The sequence below is a fragment of the Pantherophis guttatus genome, chromosome 1, assembly GCF_059756535.1.
Source record: "Pantherophis guttatus breed Tessera chromosome 1, ASM5975653v1, whole genome shotgun sequence".
In the NCBI taxonomy this organism is placed as follows: Eukaryota; Metazoa; Chordata; class Lepidosauria; order Squamata; family Colubridae; genus Pantherophis; species Pantherophis guttatus.
In genome coordinates, this window is record NC_142063.1 from 74,244,421 (window position 1) to 74,265,561 (window position 21,141).

General features: G+C 38.8%; 2 protein-coding genes across 5 annotated transcripts in view; one reads left to right on the forward strand and one right to left on the reverse strand.

Moving 5' to 3' along the window:
- Positions 1 to 11,423, forward strand: ARG2 (arginase 2). 2 transcript variants are annotated; one of them, XM_034417605.3, is made up of 8 exons: positions 1 to 261; positions 784 to 856; positions 5,369 to 5,546; positions 6,549 to 6,708; positions 8,884 to 8,978; positions 9,093 to 9,197; positions 9,349 to 9,485; positions 10,180 to 11,423. In XM_034417605.3, exons 1-8 carry the CDS (start codon positions 145 to 147, stop codon positions 10,383 to 10,385), a joined length of 1,071 nt encoding a protein of 356 aa, XP_034273496.1. In that variant the 5' UTR covers positions 1 to 144; the 3' UTR covers positions 10,386 to 11,423. The 2 variants fall into 2 exon arrangements, with proteins under 2 accessions (XP_034273496.1, XP_034273497.1); XM_034417606.3 differs by lacking the exon at positions 1 to 261 and adding an exon at positions 418 to 563.
- VTI1B (vesicle transport through interaction with t-SNAREs 1B) overlaps positions 9,492 to 21,141 on the reverse strand; it is an 18,420-nt gene continuing 6,770 nt past the window's right edge. For all 3 annotated transcript variants that reach the window (XM_034417610.3, XM_034417611.3, XM_034417609.3), the window contains 5 exons: positions 20,351 to 20,409; positions 19,477 to 19,668; positions 16,127 to 16,300; positions 13,386 to 13,447; positions 9,492 to 10,900 (listed from right to left, as the gene is read on the reverse strand). In XM_034417610.3, coding sequence (XP_034273501.1) covers positions 10,804 to 10,900; positions 13,386 to 13,447; positions 16,127 to 16,300; positions 19,477 to 19,668; positions 20,351 to 20,409 — 584 coding nt within the window. In that variant the 3' untranslated portion in view covers positions 9,492 to 10,803. The remainder of the gene's footprint in view (positions 10,901 to 13,385; positions 13,448 to 16,126; positions 16,301 to 19,476; positions 19,669 to 20,350; positions 20,410 to 21,141) is intronic.

Sequence of the window (21,141 nt, forward strand, 5' to 3'; positions counted from 1 at the left end):
CCAAGGGGCGGGGCTAAAAGGCGCAGGGGCTCGACAAATCTGCTGGTTATAAAGCTTCGCTCGCAGGCGGACGCCGACGCCGGCGCGGTTAACAAAAGCTGGTTCTCGCGCGCAAGCTCTCCTTCCCAGATCTTTTTCGCCGCGATGGCTGTCCGTAGCAGTTTCTCTCGGCTCCTTCAGCAAGCGGGCTCCCCTCTGCGGGTCCCTCGGAAGCTCTCCCATTCGGTGGCCATCATTGGCGCCCCCTTCTCCCGGGGCCAGGTAGGTGGGCGTCGCGGGCGGGGGATAGTCCGGAGCACCGATTTGTCCGTCCGGGAATGCGAGAGGGAGACTGCAGAGGTGGGGGGGTGGGGGGGAGAGAGAGAGGGAGAGGCGTCCTTTGGCCCTTTCCCTAGCCAGCCTAACAAAAAGAAGGGGAGCTTGAGGCCACGTGCTGGGCTGGGGGAAAAAGGATGCTCGGAAGATGAATGATCTATTTATCGTTCGCGTCCGATCCTGTCGATCCGCGACGATGCGCCCTCAAGCTGCTACAAGGCTGCTGCAGGCGATCGTGTGGCGAAGCGGTGGGTGTCGGAAGCCAGGCAGGAAAGGTTGAGGTGGAGCTTTCTAGAGAATTTAGCTGGTTGGCGGGGTAAAGAGGCGGCGGCGGCGGTAGCAGAGGATGCTCCCTGAGAACTGGAAATTTCCAAGTGGCCGTGCGGGGTCATTGATGTCACTTCCCACGGGTGTAGTTTGGAATCACGGCGCGGATTTTTTTTTATTTTTTTTTTTTTTGTCTTGCAGAAAAAAAGAGGAGTGGATCACGGTCCTGAAGCTGTGCGGAATGCAGGACTGGTCGGAAAGCTCTCCAGCATGGGTAAATGGGAAGGGCGGGATGGGAGCCTCCCTACCTGGGAAAGGATCTGAATTCTCTGTTTCTGGTTCCTGCCTAACTCTCCCCCACCCAGTCGTTCATATATGATTCACCATGAGTCTACCGTCTGAAACATTAAGGTTATTGCTCAACCTGGGGCCTTCCAGATAGTTGCAAGTGGCCATTGTTCTAATGTTGCCCAGCCACCATCCAGTTTAAGGAAAGGAGAAACGTTTTTGAATGATTATAGTATATTACACTCAATCTGCAGCCTACTCTCTTATTTATTTATTTATTTTATCGTGTTTATATGCCGCCCTTCTCCCGTAGGACTCGGGGCGGCTCACAAGATAAAACAAGACAATAAAATGATATTAAAATAATCCAATTTAAAATCCCCAAGTAATTAAAACTCCCGGCAGATCAGGGAATTTGCTGAAAAAGCCATGTCTTCAGGTCGCCATGGAAAGTGCAGAGGTCGGGGGCCGTCCGGAGCCCAGTGGGTAACTCATTCCAGAGGGTCGGTGCGACCACAGAGAATGCCCTCATTCTGGGTGCCACCAGCCGACATAGTCTGGCTGATGGCACCCGGAGGAGGGGAATTCTATGTGAGCGCACTGGGCGGTAGGAGGCCAGTAGGAGGTGGTCCCGCAAGTACCCCAGGCCATGCTGAGGTTATGCTTATGAATTCCCTGGCTCATTGAGGTGGGGGTAGGAAATCATGGAAAGCCGTAGTCGAACACATTTGAGAGACATCATTGTGGAGATTAATTTATGAGATCCTAATCATTTTCAAGGCATAGACAAGAAGATCATCAAGCAAAAATGAATAGTTCGAAACAGATTTCAATAAGTGATTGCATAATTTGAATTAGACTTCAATAATTCCAAAACATACTGTGTTATTCAGTCTTCTTAAAACCCCATCAAACTAAGTCTTCCTAATCTCAGAGTTAAATATGAATTTAGTACTTGCCTCTTTTTGAAACCATCAGATTACCACAAAGATAACTAACTTAACTAACACAGTAGAAGTTTTTTTTTTTAAATCCAAGTTATCTTGAATTAAAGCACGAGTCACATATTTGCACTAGCTGATATGTACTCAATCATCCAGAGCTTAGTTTTGTGACAGTCAGTAAAAATGATTAGTAGTTACAACATTCCAGAGATTTCTGAAGGAAAACTGAAATTCACAGTTTAATAATACTTCAGTGTAAAAAGTGAATATCATTTTGTGAAGATGACTACAATATATGTCCATTATTAACTAAGAAGTTTCATCAAACATTTCAACTCCTAATTTCTTTTATTAGAGGGGTTGTTAAGTGCCAGAGGATAAAAAATTGTTAGTAGTGAAATAGGAAACCCTTCAAAAGTAGGAAAGATGAGTAAACTTTATCTGATGTTAAAATTGTAAAAATGACTTTTACTATAAAGTTTGACGAAACCTTGACGTTGAAAACTGAGTCATAACTATTGAGTAAAAAAAATAAGGAAGTAATCTAAGAAGTATTTGTAGGAAAAACATATAAACTATATGGAAGGGAGAAATACATAATATTTAGTTGGAAAATGAAACAAAACTTTTTAGTAAGCTAAGCTAAGGACTATATTATCAGTCTTAATGCTACTTGCCATATGCAACATTCCCTGCTTATAGTGTCCTGATAATTTTGGACACATTTTGACTACAAGTTCATATACAAACCTTCATGTCTAAGGAAAAATGATGAAAAGGAATAATTAAGTGTTCTTACAATCTTGAAAAGTAGTAAGGCTGAAGATTTAAACAAAATAACAGAGAAAATTTAAAGATGTGGTTTTCTTGTGGAGGTGCTGTGTGATTTGTCTATGTGAGAAAGCTACTGCTATGACTGATAGTGGAAAAAATCCTATTATTGTTCCTCTGTAAAAAGGAAAAGTTACCAAGAGTGAATGCAAAAACTACAGAATTTTCTTGTTGAGAGTCCCTGGGAAGGTGTTTGAACCTTGAAAGTCTCTAAGGGATGACAGTGTGAGAAATACAATGTAATCCCAGCATTTGCCTTATAGCAAACCATTAAGAAATGAATGGATGTGAAAAATAAAATTTATTGTGCTTTGTAGATTTAAGGAAAACATAATAAAGCAAACGAACTTGAAATATACCATATTTTTCGGAGTATAAAACGCACCTTAGTTTTTGGGGAGGAAAATAAGAAAAAAGCTGTTTGGTGGATGGATCGGCCTCCCGGAATACCCCCAATCAGCTGTTTCCAGAGGTGAATTTTAGCAACAGGCTCGTTGGTGGTGAGCTCTGTGCCTTGTTTTATTTTCTGCTTCTGAAACTCTGTTTCAGAAAAAACTTTTTTTCTGCCTCTGAAAGCCTCCGAAACAGAGCTTCAGAAAGAAAGGCTTTTTTTCTTGAAGCTTCTTTCAGAGGCTTTTTTCCTGAAGCTTCTTTCAGAGGCTTTTATTCTGAAGGACTATTTGTACTCTGTTCAGTCTCCTTTCTTTCCTATTGGTATGTAGATTAACCTCTTCTGATCTGTTGGTTATTGTGTCATTCTCCAGATTTGTTAACATAGTTTGGTTAGAACCTTTATTGATTCTTATTTTGTTGCTTGCCATATTATTTTAGATAAAAGCCTTTCAGAGGCTTCTTTCAGTCTCTGAAATCTCCATTTGTGAGGCTGGGTGGGGCTATATTTGGAGTATAAGACACACCCAGATGTCTTATACTTTGAAAAATATGATACAATATAAATTTGAAATTGGCTGCTGAATGCCGTATGTACATCTATTCATAGAAATAAAATGCATGAAGATGAAAGAAATGCTTAGTGAGTGAGTTGGCACTGGACAAAGAAAAAGGGTTTGGAATGACTTCATGTGTAGAAGTGTTTATGGATAAACAGATAGAATGCTTGTAGTGAATGTATAGGTGTGTCACTTGAGAATTTGAATGTGGAGTATGTGCAGATTATTTTGGTTGAGAATATCAAAATGATTTTCAGCAAATGTTAAAGATGCTATATGATGCAACAAGGAAACTGAATCAGAATCAATACATTGTATCAATGTAGTCGGACTTGACAGGAAATATAGAGCAATACACAAATTGTGAAAAAATGTGTAACTTGATAGTATATTTAATACAGATGGGAGAATGAATAAAAAAAGTAATGATGGTACAAATGCTGGTAGGAAAGTAGAAGGTAACACATGTTCAGTGGTGAAAAATTAATGTTTGTTGAAAGAAGGGAAAACGGCGTATAAGAATGTACTTTTGGCCACTTCATTATACCAGAGTTGGTATGCCAGAAGAAACATTACCTTAGAAACAGGATACTTCAGGTGCATTGGTGGAACAAGAAAAAAATGGTTGAGAAGCAATGGGTGTTGAATAAATATAGAGTGAATGCAATAAGTGACTAGTATGAAAGATATGGTTTGTTGATAGGGAAGGAATGAATAGGGGTTGACTTGCTCTTGAACTATGTGAAAGAATAGTGGTTGAGAGGAAGAGAAGAGTAAAGAAATAATGGTTTGATGGAACTGATAAGATCACAAAGAGAGAACTAACAAACCTAAAGAAGAGGCAACACATGCAGTGGAAGTGAGGATGGTAGGCAAGAGTATAAAGATATGCAGAGATGTAGAGATGTAGACCATGCACACTTCATACTGGATCATTAAATTGCCCCTATATGTAACACTATAATTAGCATCTGTATAGCAACCTTTCCCAAGTGCATGTATTGGATCAAGATTTTCTCAGCAGCTGGATCTTTAGGAAGTCTAGAAATTGGTTCAACACATCTGAAGGGCACCACAATGTAGAAGATTGTTACTTTAAATAAATAGCCTGAAATCATGCACACCTTGCCACAATATCTGTAATGAAAAGGTAGTCATCAATCTGATGTCTCCATGGAAAACTTTTTTCTGTCTCAACTGAATTTAATTCCTTAATAGTCCTTACTCCCCCCCAGTAGTTAGAGTAGTGCAAAACACCAATCTCTCTGATATGTTTATTCATGTTAATGCCTCTGAACTCCACATAAGTGTTCTTAGAAAATAAAATAGAGAGTGTTTGCAGCTCAGTGTTTTAAGTGATGGTTGTGTCCACCTACCTATAAAAAGAGAAAAAGTAAGTGGAAGTTTGTTAATTTAAAACATTTGTATAGCCACCCCTCTTAAAACAACACTGGGTGGCTTACAACCAGCAAGTATTAGAAAGCATATTAAGAGAAATAGATGGGGGTAATGCATCAAATGAAGTGCCATGATTGGCAACACCTATCAGAGCGACCATTTTGTGAGGGTGCTCTCATATTTTCACAATTTCAAGCACTTTCTTTGCCCAAAAAAATTTCTACTTCTGTGCCGTAAGGTTCACTTACATTACCAGGACTCTTTGGGAATTATTCATAAGAAAATGATAACAATTCTAAATTACATCATATTCTGTCACCAAACGAAGTTAATCTATACAACTCTGCTTTCTTCTCCCATTCTGCTCGTTCCTAGGTTGTCAGGTATATGATTTTGGAGACTTAAGTTTCACCCCAGTGCCCAATGATGAACTGTACAATAACCTGGTCAAGTACCCACGCTCTGTAGGATTAGCTAGTCAACTTCTGGCTGATGCTGTGAATGGAGCTGTGACAGCTGGGCATAGCTGCATAACCATTGGAGGTGATCATAGGTGAGTTAGGAAAAGTGAAACTACCATATGACTTTTATATAAAGACCATCGACGTACATGTTTTATATTTAGACCCATTAAATGCTTGCTTGAAAGTAACTTGAACAGTATAAAAAGAGGTGTTGAGTCCTAGTTTGGTGAAAGCAGTTAGTGAAATTCCACAAATGATGGGCCTGGCAACACAAAATCTGAGAATGATTTGGGGGACTAGATTATGTTGTATCCATTTAAAGTTATACTGTAGGACCTACAGTAATGGTAGGTAGGTAATGGATATACTACTATTGTACTAAACAAAAAATAGCCAGTCCTGAATTTCAAAAAAAAACCCCAAAACTCTTTTGCAATTAGACAGGAACACACATCTGCTTTCATTGCCATATTCTCAGTGAGTCTAGAATAACCTTTCTATTTCAATCTAATCCTACATTATTTGAGGAACCCTATATCACCAGAATGCCTCTAAACTCCAGCTGCTGGAGAGCAGTGGAAGATGGCTGTGGTTATCATGCTTAGCCTGAGGATCTGGTTGACACTTAGAAAAAACAGATTTTCCATCTGATACATATTGTGGGCACTTTGGGCTATTGACTGTAAGGCATACATAGCAGTTTACCATCAATGAGGACCCAAATTGTTGAGGGCAATATGTTGACACTGTAAACCTCTTAGAGGGGGCTGTAAAGCACTGTGAAGCGGTATATAAGTCTAAGTGCTATTGCTATCTATCGTGGCTATCTAAATGGTGCTGATTAAACTGATGTAGAGAATATGATAGCGTAAAGTTATATACTGATTTCACATTTATCCCTTTAACCCTTCAGTAGCAAGGCATTGTGGGCAGGATCATATGCATGATAAGCGTTGATACGAATTTAAGCGCAGTTGTCGTATACATTTGACTTTCAAAATGATTGTTAGCCCACATTTATCAGATATCCTAATTCCACTTTCCCCAATTTAGACAAGGCTGATATAAATCTGAACTGTTTTCCCTTACAGTTTAGCACTTGGCTCCATCAGTGGACACGCAAGGCAGTACCCACATCTCTGTGTGATCTGGGTTGACGCCCATGCTGATATTAACACTCCACTCACAAGCCAATCAAGAAATCTCCATGGACAGCCGGTTTCATTTCTTTTAAGAGAACTTCAGGATAAGGTAAGTTGGGATTGCACGGCGATGTAACAAGGAATAGCACTTACTGAGCTATCAGTACTTTTTTTAAATTGGAAGTAAATTTTAGAGATCAGAGAGGTGACATCATATGTCTCCTAGTTACTAGTTTGTAGGGACATATATCCTGAACATCCAAGAGTGGTGTTCTTTGGGATATATTATTGTTCGCATAATTCATAAAGATGCAAGCACCTCTGCATTGAGTTAGTCAACATAATTTGAGATTGGGTGGCTATTGGTTTACTATATGGCAATTCTGTCGTATAATCCTTTCAGAATAACACACGTGTTTACATAATCCTCATTTAGTGACTGTCTCATTTAGCAACCATTTGCAGTTATAATGATGGCAATTTTGCAACCATTCCTCACATTTATGACCATTGCAGGACTGTATATGTAAAGCAACGGTAAGCTGAAGTAAGAAAGATCATAAGCATGGTCATGTTTTTACTTAGTGACCACTTTGCTTAACAGACACAATTGCAGTTGTAAATGAGGATTACCTGTATTTTCTACCTGCTAGGAATAGTCTTGTTATTTGATGAACTGAAGCTGAAAGTTAATAGCTGTACCTGCTGGTATTTCTGCAGTTTTCCTTCCAAAGGAATCCATGGATGTGTTTTCTATTCAATAGAACTCTACCTTGCAAGCCCCCCCACCCCCCTGGTAATTTAAAAAGCACTTGTTTGATCATATCCACTTGAAAAGTACTGTTGACTCAAGATATGGGAAGACTTTGTTAGCTAGATTTACTTCCTGCTTTCAGCAGCTCAACATGGTTATCATTCTTACCCAAACTGGGCAAGTTAAAATAACACTGTAGCTAAATACTCTTTTATTACATCTAACTCTTGGAAAGTGGTACAATCAGCTAAATCTGAATTGCCCCTAGGGCAGGGCTAAAAGTATGGTAACTTGGGTTTATCTTTTTTTAAAACTCTCATTAACCCTAGTCAGCTAATTCAAGAAATTTATCGAACAGCACATTCAGAAATCTGAATAAGCATTATAAAAGGGCACAGCAGGATCTGATGTTTTCATCTAGACAATTAAATTTCCAATTGTTTCGTATAGGAGTGCAATGACACATGTAGAAAAGAGGCATGCTTTGCAGTGCACACTGCTTTCCACACCCACATTCCTTTTTTCACCTCCCTGAGGAGCCCTCTGGCCATCAATGAAGTTCATAATACAGGTAGTCCTTGACCTACAAGTTCATTTAGTTTGAAGTTACAACGGCACTGGAAAAAGTGACTTACAACCATTTTTCACACGTATGACCATTGCAGCATCCCTATGGTCACATGATCAAAATTCAGATGCTTGGCAATTCAGACAGTTGCAGTGTCTCAGGGTCATGTGATCACCTTTTGTGACTTTCTGACAAGCAAAGCCAATGAGGAAACCATCGTGTTATTTACTTAATAACTGCAGTAATTCACTTAATAACTCTGTCAAGAAAGGTCATAAAACAGGGCAAAATCCACTTAACTGTTTCGCTTAGCAACAGAAATTTGGGGCTCGATTGTAGTCGTAAGTCGAGGACTACCTGTATGTATTTCAATATTAGAATGTCTTCAAAAGCTTGTGTTTTGGATTACAGCAAATTTTATGGAAGAAACTAAACGAGATCAAGTGCTTTTATTGGGAATGTTGATATCCGTTTGGCCTGGGCTGGAGGAAAAAATACTAGTATCTTTAATCTATTACAAGTTATTTTTGTGGAAAAGAAAACGTTACATGACTGCAGCAATATCAACTAAAACAAGATTTCTATAACAGGATATTGGAGGGGTGGGGGGAGTCTATACTACCGTTCCCCTGAAAATAAGACATCCCCTGATAATAAGCCCAATTGGGCTTTTGAGCGCATGCGCTAAAATAAGCCTCCCCTGAAAATAAGCCCCCCGAAAATATTTAAACGCATGCGCAGCCAGTCCCCGCCATTTCTTCTGGTTTCCTCCACGTGCCCCAAAATAATAAGATTTCCCCAAAAATAAGGCCAAGCACTTATTTCAGGGTTCAAAAAAATATAAGACAAAGTCTTATTTTCGGGGAAACACAGTAAAATCATGTTGAGTTGACAAGATCATGGCACTCAAATAATATTTCCTAGACCAGTCTTTTTAGGATCATGTTTTTGTTATTTTGAAGGTACCAGTGCTTCCTGGATTTTCCTGGCTGAAGCCCTGTCTTTCACGATCAGATATTGTATATATTGGTCTGAGAGATGTTGATCCTGCTGAACAGTAAGTACATGATAGCTAGTTTAAATGAATGCTATTATTCCTTTCCTCCCAATTATTGCTATATTCTAGAGTGACTGCAAGGGTATTTAATTTTAATCTATTTTCTCAAAACAGTTATATTCTGAAGAATTATGGCATTCAGTATTTTTCAATGAGACATATTGATGATCTTGGAATCCAGAAAGTGATGGAAAAAACGTTTGACCATCTTTTGGGAAGGTAAAATATTTTGAAGAATATTTGTTAGGCAATTAAATAAGCCAGAAACCTGATCATTAGCAACCATTAGCCATAACCTACCGATTACTAGGATAAGTGACCTATTGCAGCTGAACTGTATTTAGTAAACAAAAGTATTCTCTTTTGTCAGAGGGCCAAGACCAATCCATCTGAGCTTTGACATTGATGCCTTTGACCCATCACTGGCTCCAGCAACGGGGACAACTGTCTTAGGTGGATTAACGTATCGTGAAGGCATGTACATTTCTGAGGAAATACACAACACAGGTAAAAACCACTTAAGAATCTTTTTTAAAAATTTGGATTAAGGTAACAAGAATCACAAAAATTGTAATTATATGCTTGCAGGATATCTATACTACAAAAATATTCAGAAATGTTTAAATCAAAATGTTAACAAAATAGAAGCTTGGATTCTTTTATTTTCTCTCTTTCAAGATTCATGAGGCACCCTGGACTGAAGACGACAATAACAGTGTTTTTCGAGCTTTCAGATGGCACCTAATTTAGTTTTCCTAGTTGATTAAAAAAAAAAATACAGGCTATGCTGCCAAATTTTAGCATAAGATATATGGAAACGTAACTTAGAGAAGTCAATGTTCCCAGTTCATCCCCCAGTTGTTATGATTACTCCGTTTTGTTATCTGTGTATTTATATTACACTTTTCCAACCTTCTCTTTGACTCAGTTTAAAATTATCAGGGAGTTTTGAAGGCATAGATCATATTTTAAATATTTAACCATTCATCTGCTCTTGGCAACAACAAAATATAGAAAAATGAAATAAAACTATTGGAAATTACTATTGCTCTGGATAAAAGTAGGATTGAAGTATGATGCAACATGTAATGAGACAGATGTTATTTGGCTGAAGGTTTGTTTTTTTTTTTTTTTTTTTTTTGTAAATACTGCAAATTTCTGTCTCTTGCTACAAAATAACTCACTGCCTTCACTTTCTCAGGTCTGCTTTCAGCTATGGACCTTGTAGAAGTAAATCCATTCCTTGGAGCTTCACAGGAAGAAGTGAACGCAACAGCTGGTTTGGCAGTAGATGTGATTGCTACAAGCTTTGGGCAGACGAGAGAAGGAGCACACATTGTTTTTGAGAACCTACCAACACCTAGTTCACCAGATGAATCAGAAAATGAAGAGCAAGTCCGGCTTTAGGATCTCCCGTGGCAGCAGATGCCACACAAAGGGCATTATGTATAGTTATGCTGATCTACTAGTGGACAGAAAAAAAATCAAGTGTACTACATTATGAAGTCTTCACTCAGCTTTGGAGATTTTTTTTTCAGTTGGGAAGTCGAACTGTGCCACAAATTAATCAATATCTTCAGTATAAATGACTATCATATTATATTGCAGGTGTAGTTCATGGTTTGTTTTTTCTCCAGCCACATCTCCTCCCAGTAGCACTGCACCATTCTCAGAAGGACATGTCAAGACTGACAACAAGCCAGCAGCACTATATTTTAAACGTAGTAAAATACAATCCATCTTTTCAATCTGTAGTCAAACAGCTACTGCCAAGGAATGTCCATATAGTGGATCGAAGACAGCAAAGGAGAAAAGCTGCATCTCTTCAAGGCTTAGTGAAGAACTTGTAGTAGACGAGACCTCCCAGGATGATTACCTCCAGGATGATGATGACAGAGAGTAACAATTTATTTGTCATAAGTCTAGAAAGAAAGAGACACAAACTTTGTTGGTTTTTTTAAACTGCAAGTCATTACCATTTATGGAGTTATGGTGACCACAGAAACCATTCAATTTCATTTTAGGTAAAGCAAACCCTTTGCATGTTTACTCAAAAGCAGATCCCTTTATGTACTGCAAATTTTAAGGAAAATCCTAGATAAATAGATAAAGGGTTACAGCCATTGTGGAGAAAATTAATGATGGAGAAGTAGAGTATTAACTATTTCTGTTTAAAACATCATGGTTCCTGAGATTCTTTATAAAACATCAAAATAGTCTTGCTAGAAGTTATAGACCCTCACTGTAGGGTATGAGAAAGTATAAAAGAATAGAGGCAGAAATATACTTCACTTCTAATTGAAGAGATAAAGCTGAAATAATTCCAGGTTTTGGCAAATGGGAGAGCACGAAGAGCGGAAAACCTGATGATAATTAATGGCGTGAATATTGTTTTTAGTAGTTCCCTTTTGTATAGCAAGTTCTTTCAATAAATAATAAACCTTATTGCCCCTGGGTTTTTTTCTGCTAGCATGCTAAAAACTGCTGCTGTGGTGGTGCATGTGGACATGAAGGGTCCTTTGGGGTCCGACTGCTCAGACTTCTTTCTATGGAGCCTTAGCTTCAGAAAGTGGCCAATATTTGTAACCATGCCTATTGGAGTGCTTTAAAGAACAATCCAGCCTTATGTGTCCTGACAAGATGTAGAAATTAAGACATTACACAGCATTTTATATAGTACAGGTAATCCTCGACTTATGACCACAATTGAGCCCCAAATTTCTGTTGCTAAGTGAGACGCTTGTTAAGTGAGTTTTGCCTCGTTTTATGACCTGTCTTGCCAGAGTTGTTAAGTGAATCACTCGTGTTATTAACATGGTTGTTAAGTGAATCTGATTTCCCCAGTGACTTTGCTTGTCAGGTTACAAAAGGTGATCACGTAATCCCAGGACAATGCAACCTTCATAAATATGGGTCAGTTGCCAAACACCTGAATTTTGATCATGTGAACGGGGTGTGTGTGTGTGCGTGTGCGTGCTGTAATGGTCCTAAGTATGGAAAACAGTCATAAGTCACTTTTTTCAATACTGTTCTAACTTCAAAGGTTCACTAAATGAATGTAAGCTAAGGACTACCTGTATTTATATAGCTTATTTTCTGTTGATTCTTCCATTCTGACAGGTGAGAGGCATCTTAAATTTAGGGCATATCCTATTTTTTTTTTTTTATCTTATTCTTGTTCCAAGGGGAGGGTGGGAGGGAAATCAACCTACAGTATCCACTTAAAGAATATTATAGCTAGAGAAACATTTGAGTTCATGGTAGGATTTTTATCTATCATGTTCCTTTAGTTGTCTGGCAATCACTTTCTATATAGTATGGGGCAGGCCACAGTGCTGCATACAAAAGGAGGAACTGGCAAAAAAAGTGTCCCTTCTCTCTCTCTAGCAAAAACTAAATTACAAGATCTGGACTGCAAAAACCCGGGTGACTCCTAGATGGAAGAAAAGAGGTACATTTTTGCTGCTTTCTACTGATTGCCCAGTGGTTTGCACCCAGATGGGGTAGCCCCAGCAAAGCTCGGTTTGGATTTGTTCAGCATCCAACTCACAAATACTCCCACAAATGTTGGACATTTAATGCACAAATGCCTAAAGGTGCACCAGTCATACAAATTATATATGGCCCTAACTTGATTGCTCACTCCCACTACAAATTGCTGAACTTGACCCCTGAACTGCCATCTTTCCCACATTTACCGTATTTTTCAGAGTATAAGATGCACTTTCTCCCCCCCCCCAAAAGAGGGTGAAAATTTGGGTGCATCTTATACACCAGATGTAGCCCTGCCCACCCACTGGCTCCCACCCTTTGGCCTCTGCCTCCCAGCAATTTACCTCCTTGCAGCAAGCAGCAAATAGCCTGTTTCAGCTTCAGCACAGTCTGATTAGCACAAGAAAAAAAAATCTGCCTCCCAGCAATTTACCTCCTTGCAGCAAGCAGCCTGTTTCAGTTTCAGCACAGCCTGATTAGCATAAGCAGTTGATTGTTGGTTGGATCAGCCTCCCGACCCTCAGCTGTTTCAGGCTGCCTATTGCTGTGCACGCCTCTGCTGCTTGCTGCAAGGAGGCAAACTGCTGGGAGGCAGATTTTTTTCCCTTATGCTAATCAGGCTGTGCTGAAGCTGAAACGGGCTGCTTGCTGCAACAAGGCAAATTGCTGGGAGACAGACGCAGAGGCAGATTTTTTTTTCTTGTTTTCCTCCCCAAAAAAGGTAGGTGCATCTTATACTCCGGAGCGTCTTATACTCCGAAAAATATGATATATGAAAATAAAAGCCATTCTTTGATAGGGACATCGAAGGTAGGACAAGCCTATACCGAAGGAATAAGCTTCACAAAAATCCCAAACATACAAAACATTCTGATTCAAGATTCAGAGCACATTTTAAAGCATCATTTCACCAACCTTCTTGACATGGAACGTAGGATCTTCCGACTTCTGCTTAAATTTTCATTTGTGTTTACTAACTGTAAAGAAGAAAAAAACCCACTATGAACTCCCACCTGCTTGGCAAGGGATTACGGTGCTGCTTTTGACAGTTGGAAAGCATCATATGTGAAGCACAATGTTGAAATTAGGAGATCAAGCCAAACTTAGAGGAGGATATTTGGCCTCTGCTTTAAATAATATAACGATTGGAACATATCCAGTCAGCTCAACTCCTGTCCATAACATTCTGTAATAATAATTAGTTAGTTTACTTTATTGATTAGTCCTTGAGCCATATGAAAGTGCAGAATTCCAGACACAAATTATTACTAAAATCTGATAGACAATTTAAAATGGAATTGGATAAAATACAATTTAAAATGGAATTGGATAAAATACAATTTAAAATGAAATTGGAATAAAATATGATTTAAAATGAAATTGGAATAAAATGCAGTTTAAAATGATAGCTTTGATTAGCCTATAGGCCATATCAAAGCACAAGATGCAAACATATATCACCAATAAAATCTTATACAAACAATTTAAAATAAGAGTAGGGTAAAATACAATAGGATAGGATAAGATACAACATAATTTAAAATATAAATATATGAAATAGAATAAAATGACAAAATTATATTTCGATGTCACCCTTACAATCTACCCCAATCAGTCCCATGTATGCAGATTTCAACCAAACCATTTTGTTTAAGTACTGTGCTGTGTTAAATGTTATTTTCAGGTTCTGGCCGCACATAAAGTAAGTTGTTTTGATACGAGGATCCCAATGGGTCATTCGTTTGGTATATGGACCAAGGTACCTGTCTTTCACCCCCTTATACAAGCAACAGTCAAATAGGACGTTAACCAGGTCTTCTACCTCTCCGCTCCGCAAATGCAGAGACGCACATTGTAGGGTATAGAATGGAATCTCCCATATCTGACCATTGTGTCAAGCTGCTCGAATCTCACTCACGTAAATATCTCCCTAAGATGTTTTGGCAGTTGCACCAGTAGTTATATGCTCTAATTTTGTGCATGAATTGTATGAATCCCAGTTCAGCTCTAACTGCTGCAGCAGATGTTCTTGGATCTACACCCAAAGTACGTCTCAAATGCTGGGACTTTGTCCTGGGACTGTGGTTGAATATAGACCCCAAACCTCTGCTCCATACAAGAGCATAGGGGTAACCTTAGCTTTGTATACTTTAATTAATAGGGCTAGGGACCCTGGGTAACTATGGTTCTTTAGTTTAAGCAGTAAATTCAAATAGGCGTTTGCTCTGAGTGTACTCCATTGATGATCGCAAGCCCAAGATCCAGTCTTGGAAAAGGTTACGCCTAAATATACAAAGGTGTTAAACTGTTCAATTGGTTCACCGTCTAATTGCCACCTATGACTCTGATGCTGATTTCCAAACACCATTATTTTTGATTTAGATTTAAATCAAATCAATATTTTTGATTTAGATTAGGGAGTTATCCTGGCAATAAGAGCTGAATCTTTTTAATAGCCTACATATTCCTACTAGTGAATATGATAATAAAATCATATCATCAGCATAAAGCAAGCTGTTACAGTAAGTATTTAGGATCATCAGCAGGTGTACCATGGGATCCTTCATTAATCCTGGCAAGTCATTGATATATAAACTAAATAATAATGGGGCCAGGATACACCCTTGCCTTACTCCTTTATTTGTGTGAATCCTGTTAATCAGAGACCCATTAACCCCATACCGCACCCTCAAAGAGGTACTTGTGTAAACGGCTTTAATCAAAGCCAGCAGTCTAGGTTCTATTTTAAGAGATGTCAGTTTACTCCATAGTACTTCTCTTGTTTACCATATCAAATGCTGCTGTAAGGTCTATAAAAACAGGAAACAAGGGTCTCCTCTTATAGGCATATTTGGCAATTAGATGGCTCAAGACAAAGCAGTTATCAATAGTGGATCAGCTTTGTCTAAAACCTGCTTGTTCTTCTGTGAGGATATTGTTTTCCTCTACCCAGATTTCAATTCTATTCAAAAGGAACCTAGCATATATTTTTGCTGCAATGCAAAACCTATGTATTTCTGTATTTTTTCTTTTATACTAATAGACTGAATTATGTTTCTGATAACAAGGCCAAATAATACACTATCCAAAGTAAAATCTTGGTCTTTTCCTGAGGGAGAAAAATATTGATAGTGAATCACAAAGATATCAGGTAAACAAGCAGCAGCATTTTGGGGCTGGTTAAGATTCCATTGTCTGTGTTGGAGCAGAGACCATGAATAAGTTTCATTACTGGACATTGATTATGTATTTATCTATCTAGTTTCTGAGATTTCAGCAGTATATTAAAAGAGAACTGTTATCTTTAAAATAAATTAAAACATGTATCTAAGGAAAATCAATCTCAAGAAAATAGTATTTGATTCTTTAGAAAAACTTTAGAAAATCTTTAGAAACAAAAAAAAGTATTCTTTTTAAAATATATTATTACATTAAATAGCTGTGTAAGCTAAAGATTGCTATTTCATTGCAGTTTCCCCCTTAGCATTATCTCCATCATGAAAGAGCAAAGTCCCACAGAAAAGTGATATGGGAAGAGAGAATTGCTGGGAAAGTGGAAATATTTTTTTTTTCGTAAGGTCAGAGAAACTGACAGAGAAATCTGTTGACAGAAGAAAAACAGATTGTTCTATTCCAGTGGCATTTTGAAAACTTACTCTGCCTTTGGTGCGTTCCAGCTGCTCACGTTGCCCACCCAGTTCTTCAATGATGTCACTACCAATTTGATCAGTTTCTGCGGCAATTTGGTGTGTCCGATCCAAGCTCTGAGTGGCTCGGTTCAAGCTTTCTGTTCCCTGAAGCAGTAACACCCTCTGAGACTGCATCTGAGTCTAAGAGACAATTAAGACCTATTTAAAAAGGCAGAAGGGATATTTTACCTTTCAGTATCTTCTTCTCTGAGAGTGGAGATTTAAGTCATACTAGCAATGTAAAAGGAGAATAAGAGAAGTTTCCTATTGAGGAGAGAAACAGCCTATTCTTTTGAGAAAATGTTGGCAAAGACACCGAGATGACCCCATCTCCCTGTCCAAACTATCTCTGATGACACCTAGGTTTTTAGTTTGATTCTGCAATCAAAAAATGTTCCTTATAGTACAGCAGAAACTATACATACAGGTTATTCCTCCCCTCCCCCCATTGATTCAAGCAAATGCTATCAACATTTGTATTTACAATCAGTTTCCCCCTCTTTCAATATAGATCATTCAGCTATTTTCTTAGGGAAGTGCCCCCAGGGATGAAGTCTACTTACCTTCCTTACTGGTTCAGAAATATGCACTCTATGTGTGATTTTGGACCCTCTGCGAATGCACAAAGTCTTCTGCACATGCGCAGAGGGTCAAAAACAGGTTACTTCCTAGTTAAAACCAGGAAGTAATGACATCCGGGTGGTGGGCAGAGCTTCATGCTGCTGCCGCTACCAGTTCACTGAACCATGCGCTGCTGCCGCTACTGGTTCGCCCGAACTGGTAGCATTTCACCCGAGTGCCCCCCAACCTTTTGGGCACCAAGGACTGGTTCCATGCAGAGATTTTTCTGCGGACCAAAGGGGGTGTGGTTTTGTGTGCTGCCTGCATCCCATGGATGGGGCTTCGCTTGTTTATGTGGCCCAGTTTGGCATGCCACAGAACGGTGCCTGTCCACAGACCTGGGTTGGGGACCCATGTCTTAGGGGACAAAGGACTACACTGATGCAGACAGATATTAATAGTGTGCTGGACCTAAACACTATACAGTTTCAATGACATCATACCTAGCAATTTGAATAGTGAAGAATTATATAAACTGCTTGCAGTAAAATTCAAATGGCACAGAGCGTATTAAAAATGAAATTATTGTCAGTATGATACATATTTGACTTAGTAATCTTCAAGATGTGTGGCTAGATCGTTAGACATGACAAAACCTAGCGTGCTGTGCTTACTACTCACTTCCCTTGAAAGGAAAAAAGAAAACGTTTATGTAATTATTTCAGTGGATGCTGTAATTTTTGAAAAAATACCTAAATTAAAGTTTTTTAAAGAACCAAGACTGCTTGGTATAATAATTAAGGTACTGGATCAGAAACAGGGAAAATACTGATCCTCCTTTAAGATCAGAAACAGGGAAAATGCTGGTCCTCCAGTTTGTGCCTTTGGAACAGTCACTTTCTCTCCACTCAGTACACTTTAAGGTAAAGGTAAAGTTTCCTCCATACATGCATGCTAGACATTTTCGGCTCTAGGGGTGGTGCTCATCTCCATTTCTAAGCTGAAGAACCAGTGCTGTCCGAAGATGTCTCCGTGCTCATGTGGCCAGCATGACTAAACATCGAAGGCGCATGGAGCACTGTTACCTTCCCACCAAAGTGGTCCCTAGTTTTCTACTTGCATTTTTTACATGCTTTCAAACTGCTAGATTGGCAGAAGCTGGGACAAGTAACAGGAGCTGGCTCCTTTATGTTAGGGATTTGAACTGCCGACCTTCTGGTCGACAAGCTCAGCATCTTAGCCACTGAGCCATCGCGTTCCTCCACTGAGCCACCACATCCCTCAGTGCACCTTACAGGTTTGTTATTATGGGGAAAATAAAAGGAAGGAGCATCATCCATTCTAAGACATCTTGAGTTGTACAAAATAAAAGCAGGACACAAATCAAATCAATCAATCAATCAGAAATTAAAATACATCCCAGTTTGGCTCAATGATAATCAGCATACGAAAGATGCAACTAGACCAGGGGTGTCAAACTCAAGGCCTGGGATCCAGCCCGCGGGGTGCTTAGATCTGGCCTGTGGATCTGGCCTGGAAACAGCGAAGGACCATCCTACAATGCCACTGCCAGCAAAAACTGAGCTCGGGAGGGCTGTGTGCAACCCAGCCAAGCTCTGTTTTCGCTGGCAGAGGGTTGCAGGAGGCCGTTGCAGCCGAAAATGGAGCTCGGGAGCCTATTTTCTCTGGCAGAGTGCCGGGGCCACCACAGGCACCGACATGAGTGACGTCGAGCTGATGGACATGATGCCCACCCCGGCCACACCCACCCCAGTCCACCAAGATCAAATACAAGCCTTATGTGGCCCTCAATGAAATCGAGTTTGACACCCCTGATCTAGACAATCACTAGCAGCACTGAAGAGAGAAATAGCTTAATAAGCATTGCAATGTTTATATTATTTATAGTCTGCTACTTTTTATGTATTACAAGACTTAAGTAACTATCATAAATACATGCCAGTTGCCAAGAGTCTGAATTTTGATCATGTAGCCATAAGGATGCTGCTATGGTCCTAAGTGTGAAAAATGAATGTGAGCCACTTTTTCAGTGCCACTGTAACTTCAAATGGTCACTAAATAAATGGTTTTAAGTCGAGGACTACCTGTGTTATCAATGAGCTCTCATTTGGAAATGAGAACTTGGTTCTGTTTTCTCTTAATTTGCTAAATTCTCCAATGAATGCTCAAAAAGACCTTTACTTTTTGCAGAATTTGGAGAGCAGCGAAAATCCCTGAAATCCAGGAATAGCAATAGGACTTAGACTTATATACCGCTTCACAGTGTTTTACAGACCTCTCTAAGCGGTTTACAGTCAGCATATTGTCCCTAACAATCTGGGTCCTCATTTTACTGAGGGATTTTTACTACTGCATTTACTATTCAACTAAGCCCTCACTCCCTCTATTCTCTTTTCTTTTTATCTCCTCATTTTTTCAAGAAGAATCTAAGCTTGCTTCCAATCCACTGAGCCATTAAGGGTAGATAAATGTTTGTGTTTTAATACTTTTGTATTTTCTAATTGTTCCCTAAGTCAATTTGTCTCTTCTCTATAGCTCTTCTTAAGTCTTCACCATGAGCTCAGGCACCAGAATATAAATAAGATAAACACTGCAATGCTTATCAAGTATTTCTCTATTCAGTGCTGCTAACGATAATCTAGATGCATCTTTCATATGCACCCCTTCCTGAATAAGAACCTGAAACATGTTAACATCAGAACAACCTTTAAAATAATTGTATACTTATTACTTACTCTCTGCTCATTTTCCGTTGAGAAGATACCAAACTTTGAATTCCCACGTGCACTCGGAGCTACTCCCAAATCCGTACTTTTCATTTTCCTATGAAATGTGCTAAGGTCTCCTTTGTAAGTTCTAATTTTAATCATCATTTGATTACGGAAGGACACTGGGGCATATTTCAGTTCTTCTTCCATTTCCCTTAACTAAAACGTTTTAAAAGTAAACATGTATCAAAATCCTTGTTACATTTGTATTTGAAACATGAAATCAAGACTGAAAATGATTAATTTACCAGAAAGATTACATCACAGACCTAAATAAAAAAAAAAAACTACTCAGTTTTGTTACCACTCTGATAACAAAAACAAAGACCAGACTCAAAAGAATGATATTTCACATTGCTCCATAGCAATCTTCATTGTAAACAATACAATCGTATTGTGTAATGCAATTATCTTTGTAGTGTTTTAAAGATAAATTATTATCTTTAAGTCTAATTCAGAAAACATATCTAGCATGAGTTTAAAACATATTTTTAACAGAAAACAGATTAATTTGTTCAAATGGGTATTGCAAGCTTTGGCTTGTCTGGACAAATCATTAAATGGTAAAAAGAAAAAAGAAAAAGAAATGTTTTTAAAATAAATTATTTCAATCTAGTGTTTTTCAGTCTCCGCAACCCAAGTTGAAGTCCCCATGCTAGTTGGGAAATTTTGGGAGTTGAAGTCCATACATCTTGGCAACACCAAATTGCCAAGGCTGAGAAACACTGACTTCAATCAATATTAAGCACTTTATTAAGGTCCACCGTGTTTAAATCACTCTGGATTAGTTTCATATACACTAGGGTTCTAAAGCTTTTTTAAAAATTGTTCATATTCTTACCGTTTCATTTGCCTCTTTTAGTTTTTCATCAAACTCTCGCATTAACTTTTTTTTCTCTTCTACAAGATAAATTGTCACCAAAGGACAAAATATTAGTACAAAAATAATTCATACATGAAGTATATTATTTATACCTTTGTTGTGCTTGCTCAAGGTTTTATATTAATATTTGAGGAGTTTTCCATCTCTGAAAGGTGGCAACTGTGCTGTCACTTTCAATAATTAGAGGTAGATTGTCATATGTATATCTGGAGTTGCTCACTTTTTACTGGATCAATGATGGAACAGACTACCTGAGGTGCAGGATTTTCCTTCACTAGAGGTGTTTAAACTGAGAGTGGATGGACATGTATCTAGGATACTCAGCTTGTAGATTTATGTATTGCACAAGGGTGGATTTCAAGTCTTACATTGTGTGAATTTACAAGAATACAGGTAGTCCTCGACTTAGGACCACAATTGAGCCCAGAATTTTGTTGCTAAGTGAGAAATTTAAGTGAGTTTTGTCCCAGTTTATGACTTTTCTCGCCATGTTTGCTAAGTGAATCACTGCAGTTGTTAAATTAGTAACACAGCTGTTAAGTGAATCTGACTTCCCCACTGACTTTGTCAGAAGGTCGCAAAAGATGATTACATGACCCCGGGACACTGCAACCAGCATAAATAATATGAACTGGTAGTCAAGGTATCAGAATTTTGATCACGTGACCATGGGGATGCTGCAACGGTCGTCAGTGTGAAAAACGGCCGTAAGTCACTTTTTTTAGTGCCGTTGTAACTTTGAACAGTCA